A 22004-nucleotide genomic window follows, 5' to 3' on the forward strand; every position below is an offset into this window, starting at 1 on the left:
AATATACCACTTTAAATAATACATTTTCCTGATTATTTCATTTACACACCATTTTACTTTGCTTACTATCTTTATCTATCTTTGACAGTGTTGTGTACACTAAGATTTTTCAGATTGATGTTTAATTTCATGATGTCTCTTAATATTAAACTCCTTAATTACGTCAACTTTTAGACTCTTTGGCCCGTTTTTCTGTGCTAGAAATGCGCAGCCTCTCTGCTTTTAGACTCTTTGGCTCGTTTTTCTGCACTAGAAATGCACACCCTTTCCGCCTTTAGACTCTTTGGCCCGTTTTTCTGCGCTAAAACTGCGCACCCTCTTTGCTTTTAGACTCTTTGGCCCGTTTTTCTGTGCAAAAACTGTGCACCCTCTCCGCTTTTAGACACTTTGGCCCGTTTTTCTGCGCTAGAAATGTGCACTCTCTCCGCTTTTAGACTCTTTGGCCCGTTGTTCTGCGCTAGAAATGCGCACTCTCTCCGCTTTTACACTCTTTGGCCCGTTTTTTGCACTAGAAATGCGCACCCTCTCCGCTTTTAGACTCTTTGGCCCGTTTTTTGCGCTAGAAATGCGCACTCTCTCCGCTTTTGGACTCTTTGGCCCGTTTTTTGCGCTAGAAATGCGCACCCTCTCTGCTTTTAGACTCTTTGGCCCGTTTTTTGCGCTAGAAATGCGCACTCTCTCCGCTTTTGGACTCTTTGGCCCGTTTTTTGCGCTAGAAATGCGCACCCTCTCCGCTTTTAGACTCTTTGGCCCATTTTTCTGCTCTAAAACTGCGCACCCTCTCCGCTTTTAGACTCTTTGGCCTGTTTCTGACACCTAGCGTTCAAACTTTGAATCTCACATTATAAAAAACAGCTTAACAGCGGGCCAACTTTCATTCTATTTCTAAAATACCTCGCGGGCCGCTCCAAAAAAATGAAATGGGCCGCAAATGGCCTGCAGGTGCAAATGGACTCCTGCTGTGTGTTAGTGGTGGCCCTGCTAACAAAGAATGTGTTTAAAAAAAGGTTTTACCTGCTGATCTTCTCTGTTTAATCCAACGATATCCAACAACCAGGACACCCAGGAGAACCAGGATAACTGCAATCAGGATCCCTGTCCAGTGTGATCCTGAGTGAACTTCCGGAGGTTCTGTACATAAAGACAAAAACATTGAGCAGTTATCTTACAACAGAAATACAAATAAACCAGGTTTTTGGCAGAAATTTGGACCAACATGTAGTGTAATCAACTAACTGTGAATTTAATCAGATTGTACATTCTCATCAGCTTCTTGTGAGTAAACAAATTTACACAGAAATATAGACAATTCACTAATATTAAACTAATATTGAGGGAGGAAGTGGTTGGATTTATGTTTCAGTTTTTGATACTTTGTTTATTTTATTCATTAGAGGGAACTTAACTAAATCAGGTTTGAGCTGAGTGTACACATAATCTCTAACATATTAACCTTAATATACTGTGTGTGTACAAGTGAGTGTGTGTGTACCTGTATCAGGACAGAGGTGTGTAAATGTTATTTTCTCCTGCTTCCAGCTGACTAGGTTGCTATGGTTACAGATGATGGCGCCGTCCCGCACTGACAGGGAAATGGCGACGCCTCCAGGTGATGTCACTTCCTTCTCCTCACAGGTCTCATTATAACAGGTGGAGGTGATTGAGAGGTCGTGACCTCTGCAGGTGACTGTGATGTTACAGGGGTCAGTGCTGTTATAGAGAGTCAGAACTGGAGGCTCCACTGGATCTGAGATAAAAACATACATTATATACACTGCTCAAAAAAATAAAGGGAACACTCAAATAACACAATATAACTCCAAGTAAATCAAACTTCTGTGAAATTAAATTGTCCACTTAGGAAGCAACACCGATTGACAATCAATTTCACCTGCTGTTGTGCAAATGGAATAGACAACAGGTGGAAATTATTGGCAATTAGCAAGACACACTCAATAAAGTAGTGGTTCTGCAGGTGGGGACCACAGACCACGTCTCAGAACCTATGCTGTCTGGCTGATGTTTTGGTCAGTTTTGAATGTTGGTGGTTCTTTCACACTCGTGGTAGCATGAGACGGACTCTACACCCACACAAGTGGCTCAGGTAGTGCAGCTCATCCAGGATGGCACATCAATGCGAGCTGTGGCAAGAAGGTTTGCTGTGTCTGTCAGCGTAGTGTCCAGAGGCTGGAGGCGCTACCAGGGGACAGGCCAGTACACCAGGAGACGTGGAGGAGGCCGTAGGAGGGCAACAACCCAGCAGCAGGACCGCTACCTCCGCCTTTGTGCAAGAAGGAACAGGAGGAGCACTGCCAGAGCCCTGCAAAATGACCTCCAGCAGGCCACAAATGTGCATGTGTCTGCACAAACGGTTAGAAACCGACTCCATGAGGATGGTATGAGGGCCCGACGTCCACAGATGGGGGTTGTGCTCACAGCCCAACACCGTGCAGGACGCTTGGCATTTGCCAGAGAACACCAGGATTGGCAAATTCGCCACTGGCGCCTTGTGCTCTTCACAGATGAAAGCAGGTTCATACTGAGCACATGACAGACGTGACAGAGTCTGGAGACGCCGTGGAGAGCGGTCTGCTGCCTGCAACATCCTTCAGCATGACCGGTTTGGCAGTGGGTCAGTAATGGTGTGGGGTGGCATTTCTTTGGAGGGCGGCACAGCCCTCCATGTGCTCACCAGAGGTAGCCTGACTGCCATTAGGTACCGAGATGAGATCCTCAGACCCCTTGTGAGACCATATGCTGGTGCGGTTGGCCCTGGGTTCCTCCTAATGCAGGACAATGCTAGACCTCATGTGGCTGGAGTGTGTCAGCAGTTCCTGCAAGATGAAGGCATTGAAGCTATGGACTGGCCCGCCCGTTCCCCAGACCTGAATCCGATTGAGCACATCTGGGACATGTCTCGCTCCATCCACCAACGTCACGTTGCACCACAGACTGTCCAGGAGTTGGCGGATGCTTTAGTCCAGGTCTGGGAGGAGATCCCTCAGGAGACCATCCGCCACCTCATCAGGAGCATGCCCAGGCGTTGTAGGGAGGTCATACAGGCACGTGGAGGCCACACACAATACTGAGCCTCATTTTGACTTGTTTTAAGGACATTACATTAAAGTTGGATCAGCCTGTAGTGTGTTTTTTCACTTTAATTTTGTGTGTGGCTCCAAATCCAGGCCTCCATTGGTTAATAAATTTGATTTCCATTGATGATTTTTGTGTGATTTTGTTGTCAGCACATTCAACTTTGTACAGAACAAAGTATTCAATGAGAATATTTCATTCATTCAGATCTAGGATGTGTTATTTGAGTGTTCCCTTTATTTTTTTGAGCAGTGTATATTAGTTTAGTATCAAATCATTACACACTGAAACCCAGAGGAAAGTGTAGCATAAATAGTAGCAATATTGCACACAGTGACATTATACAGATTGTACTATGTGTGGTGAATTTAGATATTAATCTTTGCACAGTTCTAGTGTTTTTATAGAGATTTTAACAGAAATGACAGAAATTAACCTGTATATTACCTTTTTAATACTGTAAAATGTTGTTTTTAGTTCTAATAATTGTGCTCTTCTATTCCCTCTGAGCAAAGCTATACTTATGAGTATCTTCCTAAACCCAAATAAATAAATCCTCTAGATAGAGAATGGGAGGGGCTAACGTCTGAAGTCAGCAGAACCCTGACCAATCTCAAGGCTAATATAGCCCCACCCCCTCTCTTCCAGTCTGAGCAACCAGAACATACGAGCTGGTGACCCGCAAATAACACAAATCCTTAAACCTCATCAGAAATATTAACTGTTTATGGGTGGTTATTTTTAATCATTGTATTAACTGACTGTATTTCCCTCCATTTAATTATTACTCTACAATACTTACCTAAAACAGAGAGTCTGTACGTGCATAATGTAGTTGTCTGCAGTTCATTGGATGCTTTTACTTTATACAGTCCACTATCAGTCTTCTGTAGATTCTTCAGGGTCAGACTGCAGGTTTCCTCATTAAACTCCACTCTGTCTTTATAACGGGGGGAGTGTGTAACATCTTTATATTTTTTATAATACTTTAGAATATTAACAGTTCCACTAAACATCCAGGTAAACTCATCAAACTCTGATACAGATCCATTTATCTCCAGCTGAACAGAACCACCAACCACTCTGATCACATCACTGGATCCTGCAGAGAGAAAAGAGATAAAATACTTTATTTTATAATTACTCTGATTATTATTTATCTGCATTTATATGTTGTGCTTATTTATGTTTATCTGTAGTATAAAACAAATGTCCTAAAGCACGCACAAGGTTTTCTGATACATATCACACACACATATATGTCCCATATATATAACTCAGATCTGAATTTTCATGTGACTTTTTCTCACAGAGAGTCATCTGTAGAATCACAACTGCTTAGTGTTTCTAAACACAACCACAGGAGGGCGCTGCTGCAGCACTTATAGCTTATAGGAAAGTTTTCATACCCCTTAAACTTTTTAACACTTTTGTCACCTTACAACCACAAACTTAAATGTATTTTATTGAGATTTTAAGTGATTCATCAAATAAGGTGCAAAAATATTCAATACTTAGTAGAGCTACCAGCTTTGATCATCTAGGGACTGAGATTTTTCCTCCATTCTTCTTTATAAAACAGATCAGATCAACATATAAAACAGCTGAAGATCAGTCAGGTTGGATGGAGAGCAGCAGTTTTTATGTCTCTCCACAGAAGATCTTTGAGATTTAAGACTGGATCATTCTAATCATTCTATGAATATTCCCTGATCTAAATCATTAAATTACTCCACTGTAGCTCTGGCTGTATGTTTAGGGTCATCGTCTAGCTGGAAGGCCTCAAGTCTTTTCTCTCAGCTTTTCTCTACAGCATGATGCAGCCACCACCATGTTTCACAGTGGGGACGGTATGTTAGCCTACCATTGTAGGCCAACATACACTATTGGAAGGGATCTATCAAATCTACCAATCTATCAAAACGGGCTGACACCTTTCCCGAACAACCAAGCCAAGAACTCATTAGGGATGGACAGTAAAAATCCTCATTTAAAAAGATGAGACCTTTTAAGGCATAGCCAAACCGTCAACATGGTCTTGGCGCTACAGAGCCATATAAGGTCTCCAAAAATCAATTATCATCGCTTGAATGACGCGATTAGGCCCAAAAATGGAAAAGATTATGTGAAAAATATAGGTGGAGCCTTGATGTCCTACCTACATGCCATCCCACCAAAAATGCCAAAGTATACAAGTATAAAAATTGCATGTACAGAATGTGTTTCTCGAAAGACGTCTTGTTTATGATCTGCTTGTAAGATTGAAACTACCTGCTAAAACTACCTGCTAAATAAAGCTGTCTTCCCCTTTCTTTAAACAAATTGATTCTCGTCTTGTCTTTCAGACTTTGTTTTATTTTTTACAAGTTGAATGCTTAGAGAACTTAGACAGTTTTAGTAATAGCGGTGAGCCCCGGTTTCTTCTCGGGGAACCATCCTAAGAGACGTATTTAGACAAGTCAGTGATTAATAGCAGCTAGCGAAGAAAAATGTTGTCCGTAGTTTATTGAATAAGACAACAACATACATATAAATAGCAAAATCAGAGAAACTAACTCAGAAACTGAAGTGGTCTGTGTGTAAATACACACAAACACAGACATACCGTATGTCTGTCTTTGTTAAAGAACATAATATTATAAGACCTCCCTCATACCTTTTCTCCCCTGCTTGCAGACGCTGACCTACGTTTTACGCTTTTTGTTTCGTTTGCCGCGTGGCTGCACGGTTGTTTCTTCCCTTTGAAGTTACCTTGCTCTCAGTTCTGCCGTTCTCGCCCGTCTGTGTAGCTGCTCGTTCCTAGTTTGCTCTTTTCCTGCTAGTAGGATCCACGTTGGTTCGTATTGCTCTCTGTTCTGTTGCCGGCGTATTGTCGCTGTTTTTTGCTGTTTGCGGTCTGGGTTCCTGTTTTTCTCAAAGACTGTGACACGCTTGTCTTTAAAGCTTACTGCTCCGATGCTTTGTCTCGGCTCGCGCTGATTGTTTCGGCTCATTGCGTCGATTCTGTGGCGTTTCTAGCCTAGTGCCTAGGCTATTTCACAGCGATGTTCAGCGAGTTGTTTGGTGTTTCTGAGTGTTTCCACGGCTCTGGCAGGTGCCTGTGGTTGAGTTTTGTCAGCTTCGCTCTAGAGTTCTGGGCTGGACTGATGTTTTAAACCCGCTCCTGTTCGCTCCCGCTTGCTTTAGTCTATTTTTAGTAGTATATTTAGCCCCCTCTCTCTCTTTCCAAAAAAAAAAAAAAAACGCCTTCCCTCCACTTTTGCTTTTCTGCCGATCCGCCCGCAGTCCTGCTAACTTATGTGTTACTTACTTTAATTTCAAGCACTAATTGTATGTATTTATCGAAACAGCAGAGTAGCGCTGGTTAGCCTGTTTCTTTCTTACTGTCCTCAGATCTGACTCTGCATAGCACTTCGTTAGTACATCGTTCGTGCAGCACCAAAGCACCTAATTTAATCAATGTTACTAATACTTCTACTAATACTACTATCAATACTACCACTAATACTACTTCTACTAATAATAATATTGATACTAATAATCATAATCTTAATAATAATAATAATAATAATAATAATAATAATAATAATAATAAATAAAAAAATGCAATTGATTAATTCTCGTTCGTTTGTGATTTCACTCTCATGCTGCATCTGTGGTTCGTAATCCGCTCTCGGGCTTTACTATTGATAAATGTATTATATGCATTTCATCGCAGTACTGCCAGTCCTGGTACCTGTGAGGTTCGTTGCGATTTGCGTCTTCATTTACGCACGCCGGTAGCTCATAACTGCTGGCTGTTATTGGGTTAATTTTGTTACCCGCGCTAGATTTTGTGTGTTTTTCCGGCGGCTGTCTGGCGCAACCTCGGATTTGTTGTTGCTCTCGGTGGTTATCGTTTGTGCGGATGTTTGTTACTTTCCCTGGTCCTTTTCGTTTTGGGGGTGTTATCCAAGGACAAATCTGCTCTTGGTTCTGCATTTGGTCCTTCCTGAATTCGTTTCGAAATTAATTTCGTTTCCCCTGTCATTTTTTGTCATTTTGTCAGTTTCTTTGCAGCATGGATTTTAAGGTGTCTAATTATCATTAAAAATGTCATAGCAGTCAATGATAATGGAAGTCTCTTAAATCTCGGACTGTTCCCGCTCTAATGCTTTATTGTACTCGTAGTCTGGCGCTGCTTGTAATCACGGGCCGTGCCCGGTCTAATATCCACTGGACTCGTCCGCGCTGCTGCGATCGCGGGCCGTGCCGGAAGGTGAATCTCCTCTCCAGTCTTTTACAGCCTCCAACAGGTTTTCTTCTTCCAGGTGTGACCAATAGTAATTAGTGCCCGGTGCAGTATTACACACACACCAGAAGTGTACCCATATAGAGACCCAGCTATCACAACTACGCCACCCTTAATGATATGAACGGGGACCCCCGCTAGGTCACTCAACTAAATGAGTACGAGAGCCAGCCAATAATACACATGCACAATCAGGATGTCAAATTGCAGGTTTTTTTTTTTTTTTCAAATTTTATGACAAAAATATATTTAATAATTACAAATATACAAATATATTTAATAAACACTTTAATAATTACTATATCCAGACAGGAGGATCCAACAAAGAACTAAACTAGAGTCTCTTTTCAGTTACATAAGAATTTTACACTGTAAACTTATTAATAAACTTTAATAATACTATCACTACATTCACACATAGAAACACTCACTACATTACAACTATTTTATAAGTGTATTATCTCAATTAGTGTATTATTATTATTATTGTTATTATTATTATTATTCATTTCAATTATGTTTTCTATAAAACTGCAACACTGAACATATCACTTCACAGTATGTTAAGCAGACATAGTCCTATAGGTGTCATAAATGTTATTCATGCTAATTTATAAAAGTTACATGTGACGGACTGAACACCTATTATCATATCTAAAATCCATTTTTAAATCCAGGACTCTTTTTTTTGCATTCAAAAAGATGACCGTCCCTCAAAACCTAAATCTAGCAAGTTAAAATACTCTAATCTCTAAACTGTCCTTTTATCCGAAATCTATTTACTTATTTACACAAGAGAAAAATAGCTTAAGTTTCCTGTTTTTAAAGCTTTTTCTTATTTTGTGCGGAGCGTACAACGTAAAACAACACACCAAAAACTACAACTGTAAACTAAAAAAAGAGTAATAACTGGTATGAAATCACGTCTTTAGCGTCATGATGTGAAATATAACTTAACCCTAGACAGAGAAGTGTGAAGTGTGAATCCTGTTTTAAATACTTTATAATATCGACACATTCCTAAAATATATATATATATTTTTTACAATTTGAAAACACAATAAAATTAAGGAATAATTTATGAGAAGATGATTTGGGTAAAAAAGTAAAAAAAAAATTAGGAAGGTGACAATATTTGAAAGTTTCTTACTGCCTACTGACTGAAATAGTTCTAGGTGTGGTCAGGAAACAGTCTTCAGGATTTTTCAGGATTGTTTAAAAAAATGTATATAATCTTAACAAGCCCTCACTAAAATTCGAAATTTTAGTCGTTTTACATGTTTAAATAAACAAAATATACAACAAACAAGACATCTTTGTTTCCAGCGTTGAGTAATCCTCTACTGGTCTAATCACTCTAAAAATTACTGAACACTGTTTAGTAGAAGATATTTTGATACAGTAAACATATATAATGATGTTTTTTACCATACCTGAGATGAAGATAAGGAAAAATAGCAGTAAAAAGAACAGCAATGTCTCTGCCATCGTGGTGAGTTTGACTGCTAGCCTACTTTTCCTTTCACTGTGAAGCGATGAATACTTCCTTTTTTTATTCATCACTATAGCTGTGTCAGTGTTAGTGCAGATGTTTGATATACATTCTGATATAAATATAAAGACAGACAGCAGACACCACAGTAAAGAAAAGTTATGAAAACTATTTTTTTGTCACATAAAAGACACATATTGCAGTGGAAATCATCTAAGCTTCTCACTGCAAAATGTATCTTTTATGTATCTTATACCCCAATCACACACACAAAAAAATAAAATAAAATAAAAATAATTAAACGCAGATTTAATATATAATATACATATACCAAATATAAAGTCTCAGGCGATGTCCTGGTTAAAAGTACAGGCACCCTGAGGGAATAAAATCTTTCTTGCAGTACTCCACCCTCTGATTGGCCCATCTGTCCTGACTGGTGGTGTTCCAAAACCAGACTGTGATGTTTCTCACAGGAAGCCTTATATGATACAGGAGTAGAAGTTCTGCAACATCCAGGGATTGGTGGATTTCGAGCTCTACCAACTTGATGGTGAGTTGGGAGGGAGTAAAAAGGTAGATATTTACATAATTATCCCTCCCAGTGTCCTGTCAGTGAGTCTGTTTTGTGTGTAATATTATGCATATAGTGGATGTGAGGGAATATAAACTGCAGTGGGAGTTTGTATAAAATCAGATTTCTCCCCAGTTTCCATGGCCAATTACCCAACCCACTCATTAGGACTCCTCCCCTAGTACTAGTGATGCTCCAAAACCAGGAGGGTTAAGAACTTCTGCTGATGCAGCATTGGCAAGTAGAATCACAGCGCTAACATTTGGAGGAAAGCGCAGCGACTCTGTGGTTCTGATACATCAGCTCACAGACGCAGCCTTGTGCTGATCCACATCACCCTAGGAGTGATAAGGGTAAAGAGAGAGCGCCATCTACTGTACTGTACCCACCCAGAGAGAGCAAGACCAACTGTGCTCTCTCAGGGCTCCGGCAGCTGATGGCAAGCTGCATGAACAGGATTTGAACCGGCGATCTCCTGATCATAGTGGCAGCGCTTTAGACGGCTGGCCCACTCGGAGCCATTAGTATAATTAATAATAATTAATTAATAATAATAGTATAATTGTGCCTTTCGCAGCTCAAAACGCACAAAAGACATGTACTGATTCTTTTAATCAATCATTGGTGTGGTTAGATTTGGGCATGACGTGAAATAAACCAATCAGTGTGTCAGTTGTAATGGCCTTTAAGAGTCAGGTGAGCTCTGACTTTGGCGCGTTCCTATCTTAACAGCGAGGATACCGTTTCGCTCGTTCATGCTGTGGAGATACACCAGCAGCTCATTAAAGGAAACAGTAATGTTATTTAATTTATTAATTCTATATCCTGTTTATTGTTGAGTTAAAAAGCAGATTTGCACTCTGAGTGTGTAAGATATTATTGGGCGGATGTTTGGTAACGCTTTATAATACAGACAGTGTTTTAGAGGGTAAGTTCCCTTTACTGTAACAGTGTAACTTTTCTGAATAAACCAATACATGTAAAATACTTACCGGGTCCTACAGGTACTTTAACTGTATGTATAAATAAATTACAACCAGGAACAAGAGTGTAACAACTGAGGAACTTTCTGAAACTTACCTTGTACTTTTCCAACACGTATGATGTGTAACTGTTCTCTATTAATCAGTAAATGCTAAATACTTATGGGTCCTACTTGTACTCAAGTGTTAAACATTGTATAAATCTCCATTATTAATTGTTTAGGTTTTAAGAAGAAGTGTGTTTGTTTGGAACTGCTTACAAGAACACATTAATATAAATAAAGAAATGAATACTTCTGCTTCCATCCCATTCCCTGAAACAAATCCTCCTAACATTCACATTTGTAGAAATCTGTACTGTTGCAACATCTCCTTCCCAACAGCTACTTCCCCTAAATCTAACGCCCCTGTTTCGCTTTCACATGACATTTTCAGACACATACAGGGGAGAAACACAGTTAATAAGTTACAGATTAGATTCAATAAGAAAACACTTAAATACAAAACATACAAATAAAACATAAAGACAAAAAGTGTAATAAACACACAGTGAGGATTCATCTTATTTCTATGTATATTAGAGCTATATTTACCCAATATTTAAATGGGTAAACATTAAGTCGTCACAGGACTATCAGCCAATCAGGATGAAGCATCCAGAATAAACAAGAAGCTAGAAGGCATGAGCAGAGTAAAGCCGGTATGGTTTGAGAGTTTGGGAACAAATCAGACCTCCCTCCTTCCCTCTCTCTCTCTCTTCCTCCCTCTCTCTTTCTCTCTTAGTTAGCTGGTTATCTAACTAAACTTTTAAGGACACTGAAGTCCATACTGATACATACACTGCTAACCAGATAGCGCTCTGCAGAGTCCCCGCGTGGATCAGAGTCCCTCTGAGGGTAAACGCTCTGCTAAATTAAATCTAGTCTAATTATCATCTATCCTAACCCTAAAACATAATCCTGAGCTATAATAATAATTAAAATAATTATATTTTAATAACTGGTTATTTAAATAATTCATAGTAATTTAAATAATTTGGGTACTGTTAAAAACCTAGCTGTCTGATCAGACATTGAAATGTTGTGGACACATTCCTACATATGTAATTCTTATAATACAGCCTAAATGAAAACACTTTTCTAGATATTAAGTCTTCACTTTTCTGTCAGGGATGCACTCTTTATGTTATTTTTTATTATTTAATTATTATTATTCAATGGATTTAGAATTGAACAAAGGGTGCAGAAATTCTGCAAAAATGAGCTTTTACTCATTAGGACATGGACCAGATATATTCCAACAGTGAATCCGTTCCTCAATAAAGTCCACAAAACAGTACATCAACAATGGATTTTATAGCATTGTAGTACTGTAATCAATACACTGCTGGATTAACATAATGATTGAGTTAATGGTCCACAGTGGGTTACGGGATTTTAACAGGTAAACTCAGTAAATGACTGTTTATTAGCTGATCAGTTGGATCTGGTGGAAAAAAACACACAGTTTAGAGCAGGGGTGTCCAAACTACGGCCCGTTTCCTTTTTTGGAGCGGCCCGCAAGGTATTTTAGAAATAGAATGGAAGTTGGCCCGCTGTTAAGCAGGTTTTTATAATGTGAGATTCAAAGTTTGAACGCTAGGTGTGAGAAACGGGCCAAAGAGTCTAAAAGCGGAGAGAGTGCACATTTCTAGTGCAGAAAAACGGGACAAAGAGTCTAAAAGCGCAGAGGGTGCGCATTTCTAGCGCAGAAAAACGGGCCAAAGAGTCTAAAAGCAGAGAGGGTGCGCATTTCTAGCGCAGAAAAACGGGCCAAAGAGTCTAAAAGCGGAGAGAGTGCACATTTCTAGCGCAAAAAAAACGGGGCCAAAGAGTCTAAAAGCGGAGAGAGTGTGCATTTCTAGCACAGAAAAACGGGGCAAAGAGTCTAAAAGCGGAGAGGGTGGGCAGTTTAAGCGCAGAGAAAAGGACCAAAGAGTCTAAAAGCGGAGAGGGTGCGCATTTCTAGCGCAGAAAAACGGGCCAAAGAGTCTAAAAGCGGAGAGGGTGCGCATTTCTAGCGCAGAAAAAACGGGCCAAAGAGTCTAAAAGCGGAGAGAGTGCGCAGTTTTAGCACAGAAAAAACAGGCAAAAGAGTGTAAAAGCGGAGAGGGTGCTCATTTCTAGCGCAGAAAAACTGGGCCAAAGAGTCTAAAAGCAGAGAGGGTGCGCCTTTCTAGCTCAGAAAAACGGGCCAAAGAGTCTAAAAGCGGAGAGAGTGCGCATTTCTAGCGCAGAAAAACGGGCCAAAGAGTCTAAAAGCGGAGAGGGTGCGCATTTCTAGCGCAGAAAAACGGGCCAAAGAGTCTAAAAGCGGAGAGGGTGCGCAGTTTTAGCGCAGAGAAACGGGCCAAAGAGTCTTAAAGCGGAGAGGGTGCGCATTTCTAGCGCAGAAAAACGGGCCAAAGAGTCTAAAAGTTGCTGTAATTAAGATGTTTATATTAAGAGACATCATAAAATGAAAAATCAATTTGAAAAATCTTAATTTACACAACACTGTCAAAAACAAAGATAGAAAGTCAAGTAAAATGGTGTGTAAATGAAAGATAATCAGGAAAAAAAAGTATTATTTAAAGTGGTATATTTCATTATTTGTTTTATTACAGAGTCTGTGGACACCCCTGGTTTAGAGGCAGTGAGCAGAGTTCAGAAACTGCTTTAAACTACCAACATAAAATACTGTACTAAATTCTGGCTATCCTCTACATCCAGCTTCTAGCAAATAGTTAGCTAACTGAATTATCATTTATTATAGCTTACAGTAAGTCCTGCAATCCTAAATTACTAGTATTTTACTAGTAATGTTTTTTTAGTAAAAACAAATAATTAGTTACTGGTTGATCAGGTACCTCAGGGCAGGTTGAACATTATATATATATATGGGTTTGATCTGTCTGTTTTGAGTGGGAGAAACAGATCCAGAAACAGTGTAATCACAGTTCACACACTCTAAGAAATGAAACGCTATAATTACTTAATGTAGTTATGTCAACCGGTTATATTTAATTATAATAAGGTTAAATAAATACAACTTAAGTCCCATTTATTCACCTGACTTTATTAAACAGTCAGGTTCAGAAACAGTGAGGAATTAGTCAAACATGACATTTTGTGACATGACAATATGTAAAAAAACAAAAAACAAAACAAAACCTGCTCTTTAATACTGAACAGATGCAAATTAAGCACACATTTACCAAAACAAATAGTCCAAAATATGCATAAATTAAATAAATAAAAAAACATATTCAAAACATATATTTAAGAGGGTTGTGAATCTCTTTATACTAAAGTTGAATATCTTTTAACGGTTTTATTTCCAAACATGAAAAAAAAATGCAAAGTACCTCCAAGCTAGCCTTATGTCTCCAATAAAAACTTGAACAAATGAGCATTGAGGCAATTACCTAAAGCACAGGTCTTCAAATCTGGGCCTTGAATCCAGTTTTCCCGTTTCCAATCTGGGATTTTGTGATCACTTGTAGGTGTGATACTAGGTGGCCAATCAGGTACATCTGCAGTTCAGTAAAATGCCAGGGGGGAGGGGGAAAAAGGGGAAAGGTGACTTAATGTCCAAATTACAAGACCTGAGACCTAAAGCGTATTGCAACAGTTATCAATACAAGTATAAAAAAAACACAAAAAAAAGTCTTTAAATCAATTGTTTTGTCCACCATTAGTCCAAAATCCAAAGACAATATCTCTGCCTAATTAACCTAAATCCTCTTTATCTATCTGCTCATCATGCTTTAAATAAATAAGGTTTTGTCTGGTAAAGCCAGCGGCGGTATTTGTGTATTTAACTAAATCAGCAGAGGTGGAACCCCAGCACGTTAAGAGTATTCAGAAACCTGTAGCTTCTGTCTGATTCACCAGTTGACCAATCCTGCTTTAGAGCTAGGATATGAATGAAGTTCAACTTATATAGCGCCTTTCTAGAAACCCAAGGACGCTTTACAATTTACACGTTTTACACACAAGCACATTACACATCAACACTCATCCACACACCAGTGAGAGGTGGCAGCCAATAGCGCACAGCGTACTCTCAACCGGAAACAACCCCGTCCACCTGGAGGACTGCATCGGGCACTACAGCATTTACCCAGGACAGAGTGCCAATCCATATCTGGGCACAGTCATGCATACATTTACACCCCCCAACTTACATAATTAATTAATTTAGAGTATTAAATTTTTCTGGGCAATTTAGAGTATTTAATTTACCTGATCTCCATGTTTTTTAGACTGTGGGAGGAAACCCACGCAGCCACGGGGAGAACATGGAAACTCCACCCAGATAGGGACTTGAACCCAAGACCTCAGAGGCAAACGTGCTAACCACTAAGCCACCGTGCCGCCATGAATGGATAGTACCGCCTACCTAATTAACTTTATAAAATTTTAAGTGTGTACTTTGTCATGACAAAGTGTATTTATTAATTTATTTATATATCTATAGAATTATGTATGTGTGTATTTATTTGTATGTTTTATTTATTCATTTATATGTGCATATATTTAATTATACTTTTACTGTCATTTTTCGTCCTCCATAACAAATATGCTAATCAAAAAACTGGCGAGAGATCAGCACTGTTTTAAAAGTGGTAATGGAAATCTCAATTAGAAACAGGTCCATTAGGCAGAACCAAGACTCAGCAGGTTGGTATTAAATGGTGGAAAGTTACTTCGGGACTGTAAGTGTGTGGTTATGAAAGTATTGTGAGATGAGGCAGTGGGGACGGTGTGAAAAGCAATAGAGTGTGATAAGTGATGCTGAATGATCATTTTCTCAGCTCTTCCTAGTGATCCCTGATTGGCAGTGCAGTGTGGGGGTGTGTCGTTAGAGTAAACACTGCAACTGCAAATAAATTTGTCAGCGTTCGGTATGAATTATCTGGTATGTTTTCAGTTTCCAAACATTTGGTGCATCCCTACAGTTAATATTATATATAAAAAAGAACCAAATAAACAGTGCCTTCTGTAATTCTGTAAAATTAGAAAATTGGACAATTAAACAATCTTCTCCACACACATTTTTAAATCATTGCAAATATCACAACATCACAGACATCAAACAGGAGATTCTCCAGATACACAACCTATTTTTAATATGCAAAACCATCTATTAATTTAGTATTAATAAATCTTCTGCTCAGAATTACTGTAACTGTGAAAAGTTATGAAATAATCTCTGAAAGGCTGAAACATGTTTAACTTGATTACAGTGTTCAGTGTCCTGATGCTCCATTACTCGCTGGATGCTGGGGGTTTACAGTGCTGTACTCATTAGAATCCGTCTCCGCTTCAGGTGATAGTGGCTGATCATTTCTCTGTAGACACAAGAGCTATATTTAATATATGTAATATATGTGTATGTTTAGATATATTCATTAATTAAATTAAATAAAGGGGGATTATATATGATCACAGTAAGCTTTAGATTAAATAATTGTAAACACATTAATTAATAATGTATGAATGTCTTAACTGATCTTACCTCCCCTCCTGCGTAGCTGTTTTTCCCACGCTATCCTGCATTTAGAAAACGAAAAATAAATAATCTCTGTTGTAGAAAAACAGTAACTGTTTTAAGGATGTGGTTTCCCTTCATTAGTTGCATTCAGAAGAAATCCTCCAACAGGAAATAAAGAATGTGTGTTAACAGTATTTTATCATATGTACAGAAGGTGTGTGTTCTGGAATGTGGTGCAGTTTAATACGATTCCAGATCATCATTACCGTCACTGAGACAGACTGAAGTTACAGTAATCAGGTGCAGGACCTGAACGTTATTACACCTGTTTTAGGGGCTACAGAACCATCTAAAAGTACATTAGCCCCTAAATAAACATGTTGAGGGGAAATACTCTCATATTTCATATATTAAACATCTTTCTGTTTTAAAATCCTCAGCAATGAGGCTTTAAATGTTGAGATACTGATTATAATAATTAATATATGATCAATTTATTAACAGGGATGCAACTACACAACAAATGCATTTCGGTGTGTGTGTGTGTGTATATATTGTGGCGCCGGGGGGCACTAGACCCTTATAAAAAATGGAGGAGAGACCACAGTTTCACGAAACCCACCTGCAGGGGTACTTTATTTGTAACAAAGAGGGGATTAACAGAGGATAGGGAGATACTCGATGTACCCTGCAATGTATGTTAACTCAAAAGAAAGCCTGGAGAGGTGAGAAACGAGCAGAAAAAAGGGGCAATAATAACCCTAATAAATAAAAAACAAAAAAAGGACAACAATGAAACGAGTCTAAGGACTTAGAGCAAAGAAAAGACAGGACCGCTAAGAAGCTATGATCTAAGGGCTAGCGAGAGGGCCAGTAGCTGCAGCCAGGAATACGTCTAGGCGGATAATCCTCCAGCGTTTCCTACGCTCTGGGGTGGGTTTCCCGAAAGCTTCGTAACGCTAAGAACTTCGTTAACTCGTACTTAAGATTGATCGTTAATTAAAGAGTGTTTCCCAAACCCGTGCGTAACTAAAGTACTACGTAAACTCGCTCGCAGATTAACGAGTGCTCTCACCCAGTCGTTATTCTTAAAGAGCTTCTTAAGGGGATCTCTACTTGCAGTTCAGCACCTTAAACACCAGGGACCGCCATTTTTTTAAGGAGAAAAATTACAATTTCTGTGTTTGAAGCAATTTTATTATATTACTATTAATTATAATCAATTATATTATTATATAATTATTAATATTATCATATTATATTATATTATATTATATTATATTATATTATTCCCCGTGTCTGCGGGTGCTCCGGTTTCCTCCCACAGTCCAAAGACTGTTTGTTCAGTGAGTGATATTATATTATACTATATAATATAATATAGTATAATATAATATAATATAATGTGGCTTGTAGTCTAACTGGGCATATTGGAATTGACCAATCAAACCCACTAATAAATTATTAAAATCCAGATTAAGTGTAAAGAAAGTTAAGAAATAATTTCTATACCTAACAGAAATCTGCTGGGGTAAAAACGTTTCTCTAAATAAATCTGTGTTTTATCTAAATAATAAATTCATAACGTGGACGTAGACCCCCCTAGTCAGTGCTTAGCCTCCCTGTACTGAATAAACCTACATTTCTTGTGATAAAAAATAAGTGTCCTAATCTTTCTCTCAAATAATCTCTAAAATTAGACAATCTCTATATCCAGCTACCAGTCTCTGTGATGTGGAGAGATATTTATATTTATATTGAGAATGTGTTTAAAAAAGGTTTTACCTGCTGATCCTCTCTGTTGATTCTTACAATATCCAACAACCAGGGGAACCAGGATACCCAGGACACCCAGGAAAACCAGGATACCCACTGTCCAGTGTGATCCTGAGTGAACTTCCGGAGGTTCTGTACCTAAAGATAAAAATGTTTAGCAGTTATCTTCAACAGAAATACAAATAAACCAGGTTTTTGAACAAACATGTAATGAAGTGACTGAATTTAATCAGATTGTAAATCGTTCAGTAAACTCTCAGATTGATTAGCTGTAACTGACTGAACGCTTAACAGATTAATTGATGCGTATCACCAAGGATTTCTCCAGTTTCATAACAACTTATTCTCGTCAGCTTCTTGTGAGTAAACAAATGTACACAGAAATATAGACGATATCACTGATATTAAACTAATATTGAGGGAGGAAGTGATTGGATTTATGTTTCAGTTTTTGATACTTGGTTTATTTTATTCATTAGAGGGAACTTAACTAAATCAGGTTTGAGCTGAGTATACCCATAATCTCTAACATATTAACCTTAATATACTGTGTGTGTACAAGTGTGTGTGTGTGTGTGTGTGAGAGTGTGTGTACCTGTATCAGGACAGAGGTGTGTAAATGTTATTTTCTCCTGCTTCCAGCTAGCTGGGTTGCTATAGTTACAGATGATGACGCTGTCCCGCACTGACAGGGAAAGGGTGACGCCTCCAGATGATGTCACTTCCTTCTCCTCACAGGTCTCTTTATAACAGCTGGAGGTGATTGAGAGGTCGTGACCTCTGCAGGTGAGGGTGATGTTACAGGGGTCAGTGCTGGAATAGACATTCAGAACTGGAGGCTCCACTGGATCTGAGATAAAAACACAGATTATATATATTAGTTTAGTATCAAATCATCACACACTGAAACCCAGAGGAAAGTGTAGCATAAATAGTAGCAATATTGCACACAGTCCTGTCTGTGTCCATAGCATATTTGTTTAAAGCCCCTGAGAAACTAACTGTGAGTTTTATTTTTAATAGTTCTAATAATTGTGCTCTTCTGTTCCCTCTGAGCAAAGCTATACTTATGAGTATCTTCCTAAACCCTAATAAATAAATCCTCTAAAAACAGAATGGGAGGGGCTAAAAATGGGTCAGGCTGAAGTCAGCAGAACCCTGACCAATCACAAGGCTAATATAGCCCCAACCCCTCTCTTCCAGTCTGAGCAACCAAAACGGTCCAAAACCAAAGCGATCGCTGTGCCTGCACAAATAACACTAATCCTTAAACCTCATCAGAAATATAAACTGTTTATGGGTAATTATTATGGGTAATTATTTTAACTGACTGTATTTTCCTCCATTTAATTATTACTCTAGAATACTTACCTAAAACAGAGAGTATGTACACGAGTAGCGTAGTTGTCTGCAGTGCATTGGATGCTTCTATTTTATACAGTCCACTATCATTCTTCTGTAGATTCTTCAGGGTCAGGCTGCAGGTTTCCTCATTAAACTCCACTCTGTCTTTATAACGGGGGGAGTGTGTAATCTCTTTATATCTTTTAGAATATTTTAGAATATTAACAGATCCACTAAATATCCAGGTAAAGTCATCAAACTCTGATACAGATCCATTTATCTCCAGCTGAACAGAATCTCCAACCACTCTGATCACATCACTGGATCCTGCAGAGAGAAAACACTTTATTTTATAAATACTCTGTTTATTTTTTATCTGCATTTATATGTTATGCTTATTTATATTTATCTGTAGTATAAAACATAGCCCCACCCCCTTTCTTTCCTTCTGAGCAACCAAAACATACGAGCTGGTGAGCCATCATCGTATCTGCACAAATAACACAAATCCTTAAACCTCAGCAGAAATATAAACTGTTTATGGGTGGTTATTTTCAATCATTGTATTAACTGACTGTATTTCTCTCCATTTAATTATTACTCTAGAATACTTACCTGACACAGAGAGTCTGTACGTGTGTAGCGTAGTTGTCTGCAGTGCATTGGATGCTTTTACTTTATACGGTCCGTTGTCAGTAATCTGTAGTTTCTTCAGGGTCAGACTGCAGGTTTCCTCATTAAACTCCAATCTGTCTTTATAACGGGGGGAGTGTGTAACATCTTTATATTTTTTATAATATTTTAGAATATTATCAGATCCACTAAATATCCAGGTAAACTCATCAAACTCTGATACAGATCCATTTATCTCCAGCTGAACAGAATCTCCAACCACTCTGATCACATCACTGGATCCTGTAGAGAGAAAAGAGATAAAACTCTTTATTTTGTAATTACTCTGTTTATTTTTTATCTGCATTTATATGTTGTGCTTATTTATGTTTATCTGTAGTATAAAACAAATGTCCTAAAGCACACACAAGTTTTTCTTTTTTGTCAAAGATGGAATTAATATACATTCTCACAGCACTGTAATAAGTGGTAATAAAATCTGATAAACATCACACATGTATGTCCCATATATACAACTCCAGATCTGAATTCATGTGACTTTTTCTAAACACAACCACAGGAGGGCGCTGCCGCAGCACGGTCGAACGTAATGCCGACCCCCTGGTATTCAGTGTTCTGCTGTTTCTGCTCGGCTTGAAAGCAGTGAACTGAGGACAGCTTAGCTTCGGCCGAAATCGCTGCCTCTTGTGAGGCAATAGTTTTGGCCACATACAAGTGAGATAAACCCTGCTAAATATTAACCACATGAAGAGTACTAATGAACAGGTGTGAAAAAACAGCGCTGGTGTGAGAACACCATAAATAGTCATGTTCTGTTTCTGTTCAGCCCAGAACGTTTGAGATTGATTTCACTACAGATTACAGCGGACTAAGGTGCTGCCACTATGATGGGGAAATTGCTGGTTTGAATCCCCGTCATGCAGCTTGCCATCAGCTACCGCAGCCCAGAGAGAGCACATTTAGTGGGTACAGTAGATGGCGCTCTTCTTTCCCCTCATTGGGGGTCACCAACAGTCATTTTTGCAGAATTTTTGCACCATTTGTTTAATTTCAAATCCATTGAATAAAAAAAATTTAACTATACATTATACTGTTAGGATACTTATTGTAAAAAATATCGACAAAATATAAGAGATCACTTAAAAATTAAGTTTCTTTGATTTTACCAAATTAAAAACCTCTGGAATATAATCAAGAGGAAGATGGCTGAACTGCATGCATTTTTGCACCAGGAGTAAAGCAGCATAAAGTTATCCAATAAGTCCAGTAAGTCTTGCAAAATTAAATTATTAAATACACGTAAAACATACATAAGAGCAGCTTGAACATATATAATATATATATTTGTTTATCTAGTTTCAGTTATTTAGTTTATTCCCTAGTTCCTTGTATAAATATCCCTGATTTATGTTTACCTGTTTATTTGTTATTTATTTATCAAATATTTCTCTCTTACCTGTATTTCCTGATTCCTGCATCTGACTCATGATTCCTGAAGGCCAACGTTCTATCAGGGGAAAGAAGCTTATTGGATGAGTTGAAGACATAATGTATTCTATTAAATAAAATATTAAGACCAGTGACAGTGTGACAGAAAAAAATAATAACTCAGTAATGATTAAGTATTGGATTTATTAATGATGTAAATATTAAACTAAGATAATAACTGAAAGAGAAAAACAGAAATACTGAAGATTAAAATCATCTGTACCTTCGATTGTGGGGAGGACGGACAGAACAATGATCAGCTGTGCGAAAACAGCACCAGCCATCTTCCTGTGTCTTCAAGTGTCGACTGAGTGAGAGACAACCTGAACATGATGTATAACAAAACCTCAACTTCCTTTGTTCTGTGAGGGAAAGGAGGGTTTAATAGAAGAGTAAGAAGAGGTTCTAAAGTGATTTAGTTTCAGATTTATAACAATCTTTACCTTGAAACACGTTTATCATGAGAACTAGTGATGCCAAACCAGTGAATCTCTATAGAGGAGAATACGCACTTAAAGTGAGTCCAACATGAATATGAGTTCATATTAAGCACCTGAGTAAAATCAGAGTTTATAAATAAATGTCTTAAATCAGTTTTAAACTGAAGTGAAGGTTCAATTATCAGGGTAAGAGCACAGTTCTGCTCTAAATCTTGCAATGCACACTATAACATTATGGGGGACATACCAGAGTTCAAAAGAGGAGAAATTGTTGGTGCACGTCTTGCTGGAGCATCTGTGACCAAGACAGCAAGTCTTTGTGATGCATCAAGAGCCACGGTATCCAGGGTAACGTCAGCATACCACCAAGAGG

The 22004-nt window shown here is 38.4% G+C and overlaps 1 protein-coding gene across 4 annotated transcripts in view; it reads right to left on the reverse strand.

Moving 5' to 3' along the window:
• The window catches only part of LOC103033222 (SLAM family member 5-like), a 69999-nt gene extending 48371 nt beyond the window's left edge, over positions 1–21628 (reverse strand). For 2 of the 4 annotated variants that reach the window (XM_049478061.1, XM_049478059.1), the window contains exons 1-5: positions 21415–21628; positions 21160–21210; positions 3896–4195; positions 1493–1747; positions 1015–1131 (exon numbers count right to left, since the gene is read on the reverse strand). In XM_049478061.1, the coding sequence (XP_049334018.1) occupies positions 1015–1131; positions 1493–1747; positions 3896–4195; positions 21160–21210; positions 21415–21475 (784 nt within the window). In that variant the 5' untranslated portion in view covers positions 21476–21628. Of the gene's footprint in view, positions 1–1014; positions 1132–1492; positions 1748–3895; positions 4196–8817; positions 8908–21159; positions 21211–21414 lie in introns of those variants that run through there. The other 2 variants (XM_049478060.1, XM_049478062.1) reach the window with 2 other exon arrangements.
• Positions 21629–22004: the final 376 nt, after the last annotated feature.

Source organism: Astyanax mexicanus, chromosome 4, assembly GCF_023375975.1.
Source record: "Astyanax mexicanus isolate ESR-SI-001 chromosome 4, AstMex3_surface, whole genome shotgun sequence".
Taxonomy (NCBI): domain Eukaryota; kingdom Metazoa; phylum Chordata; class Actinopteri; order Characiformes; family Acestrorhamphidae; genus Astyanax; species Astyanax mexicanus.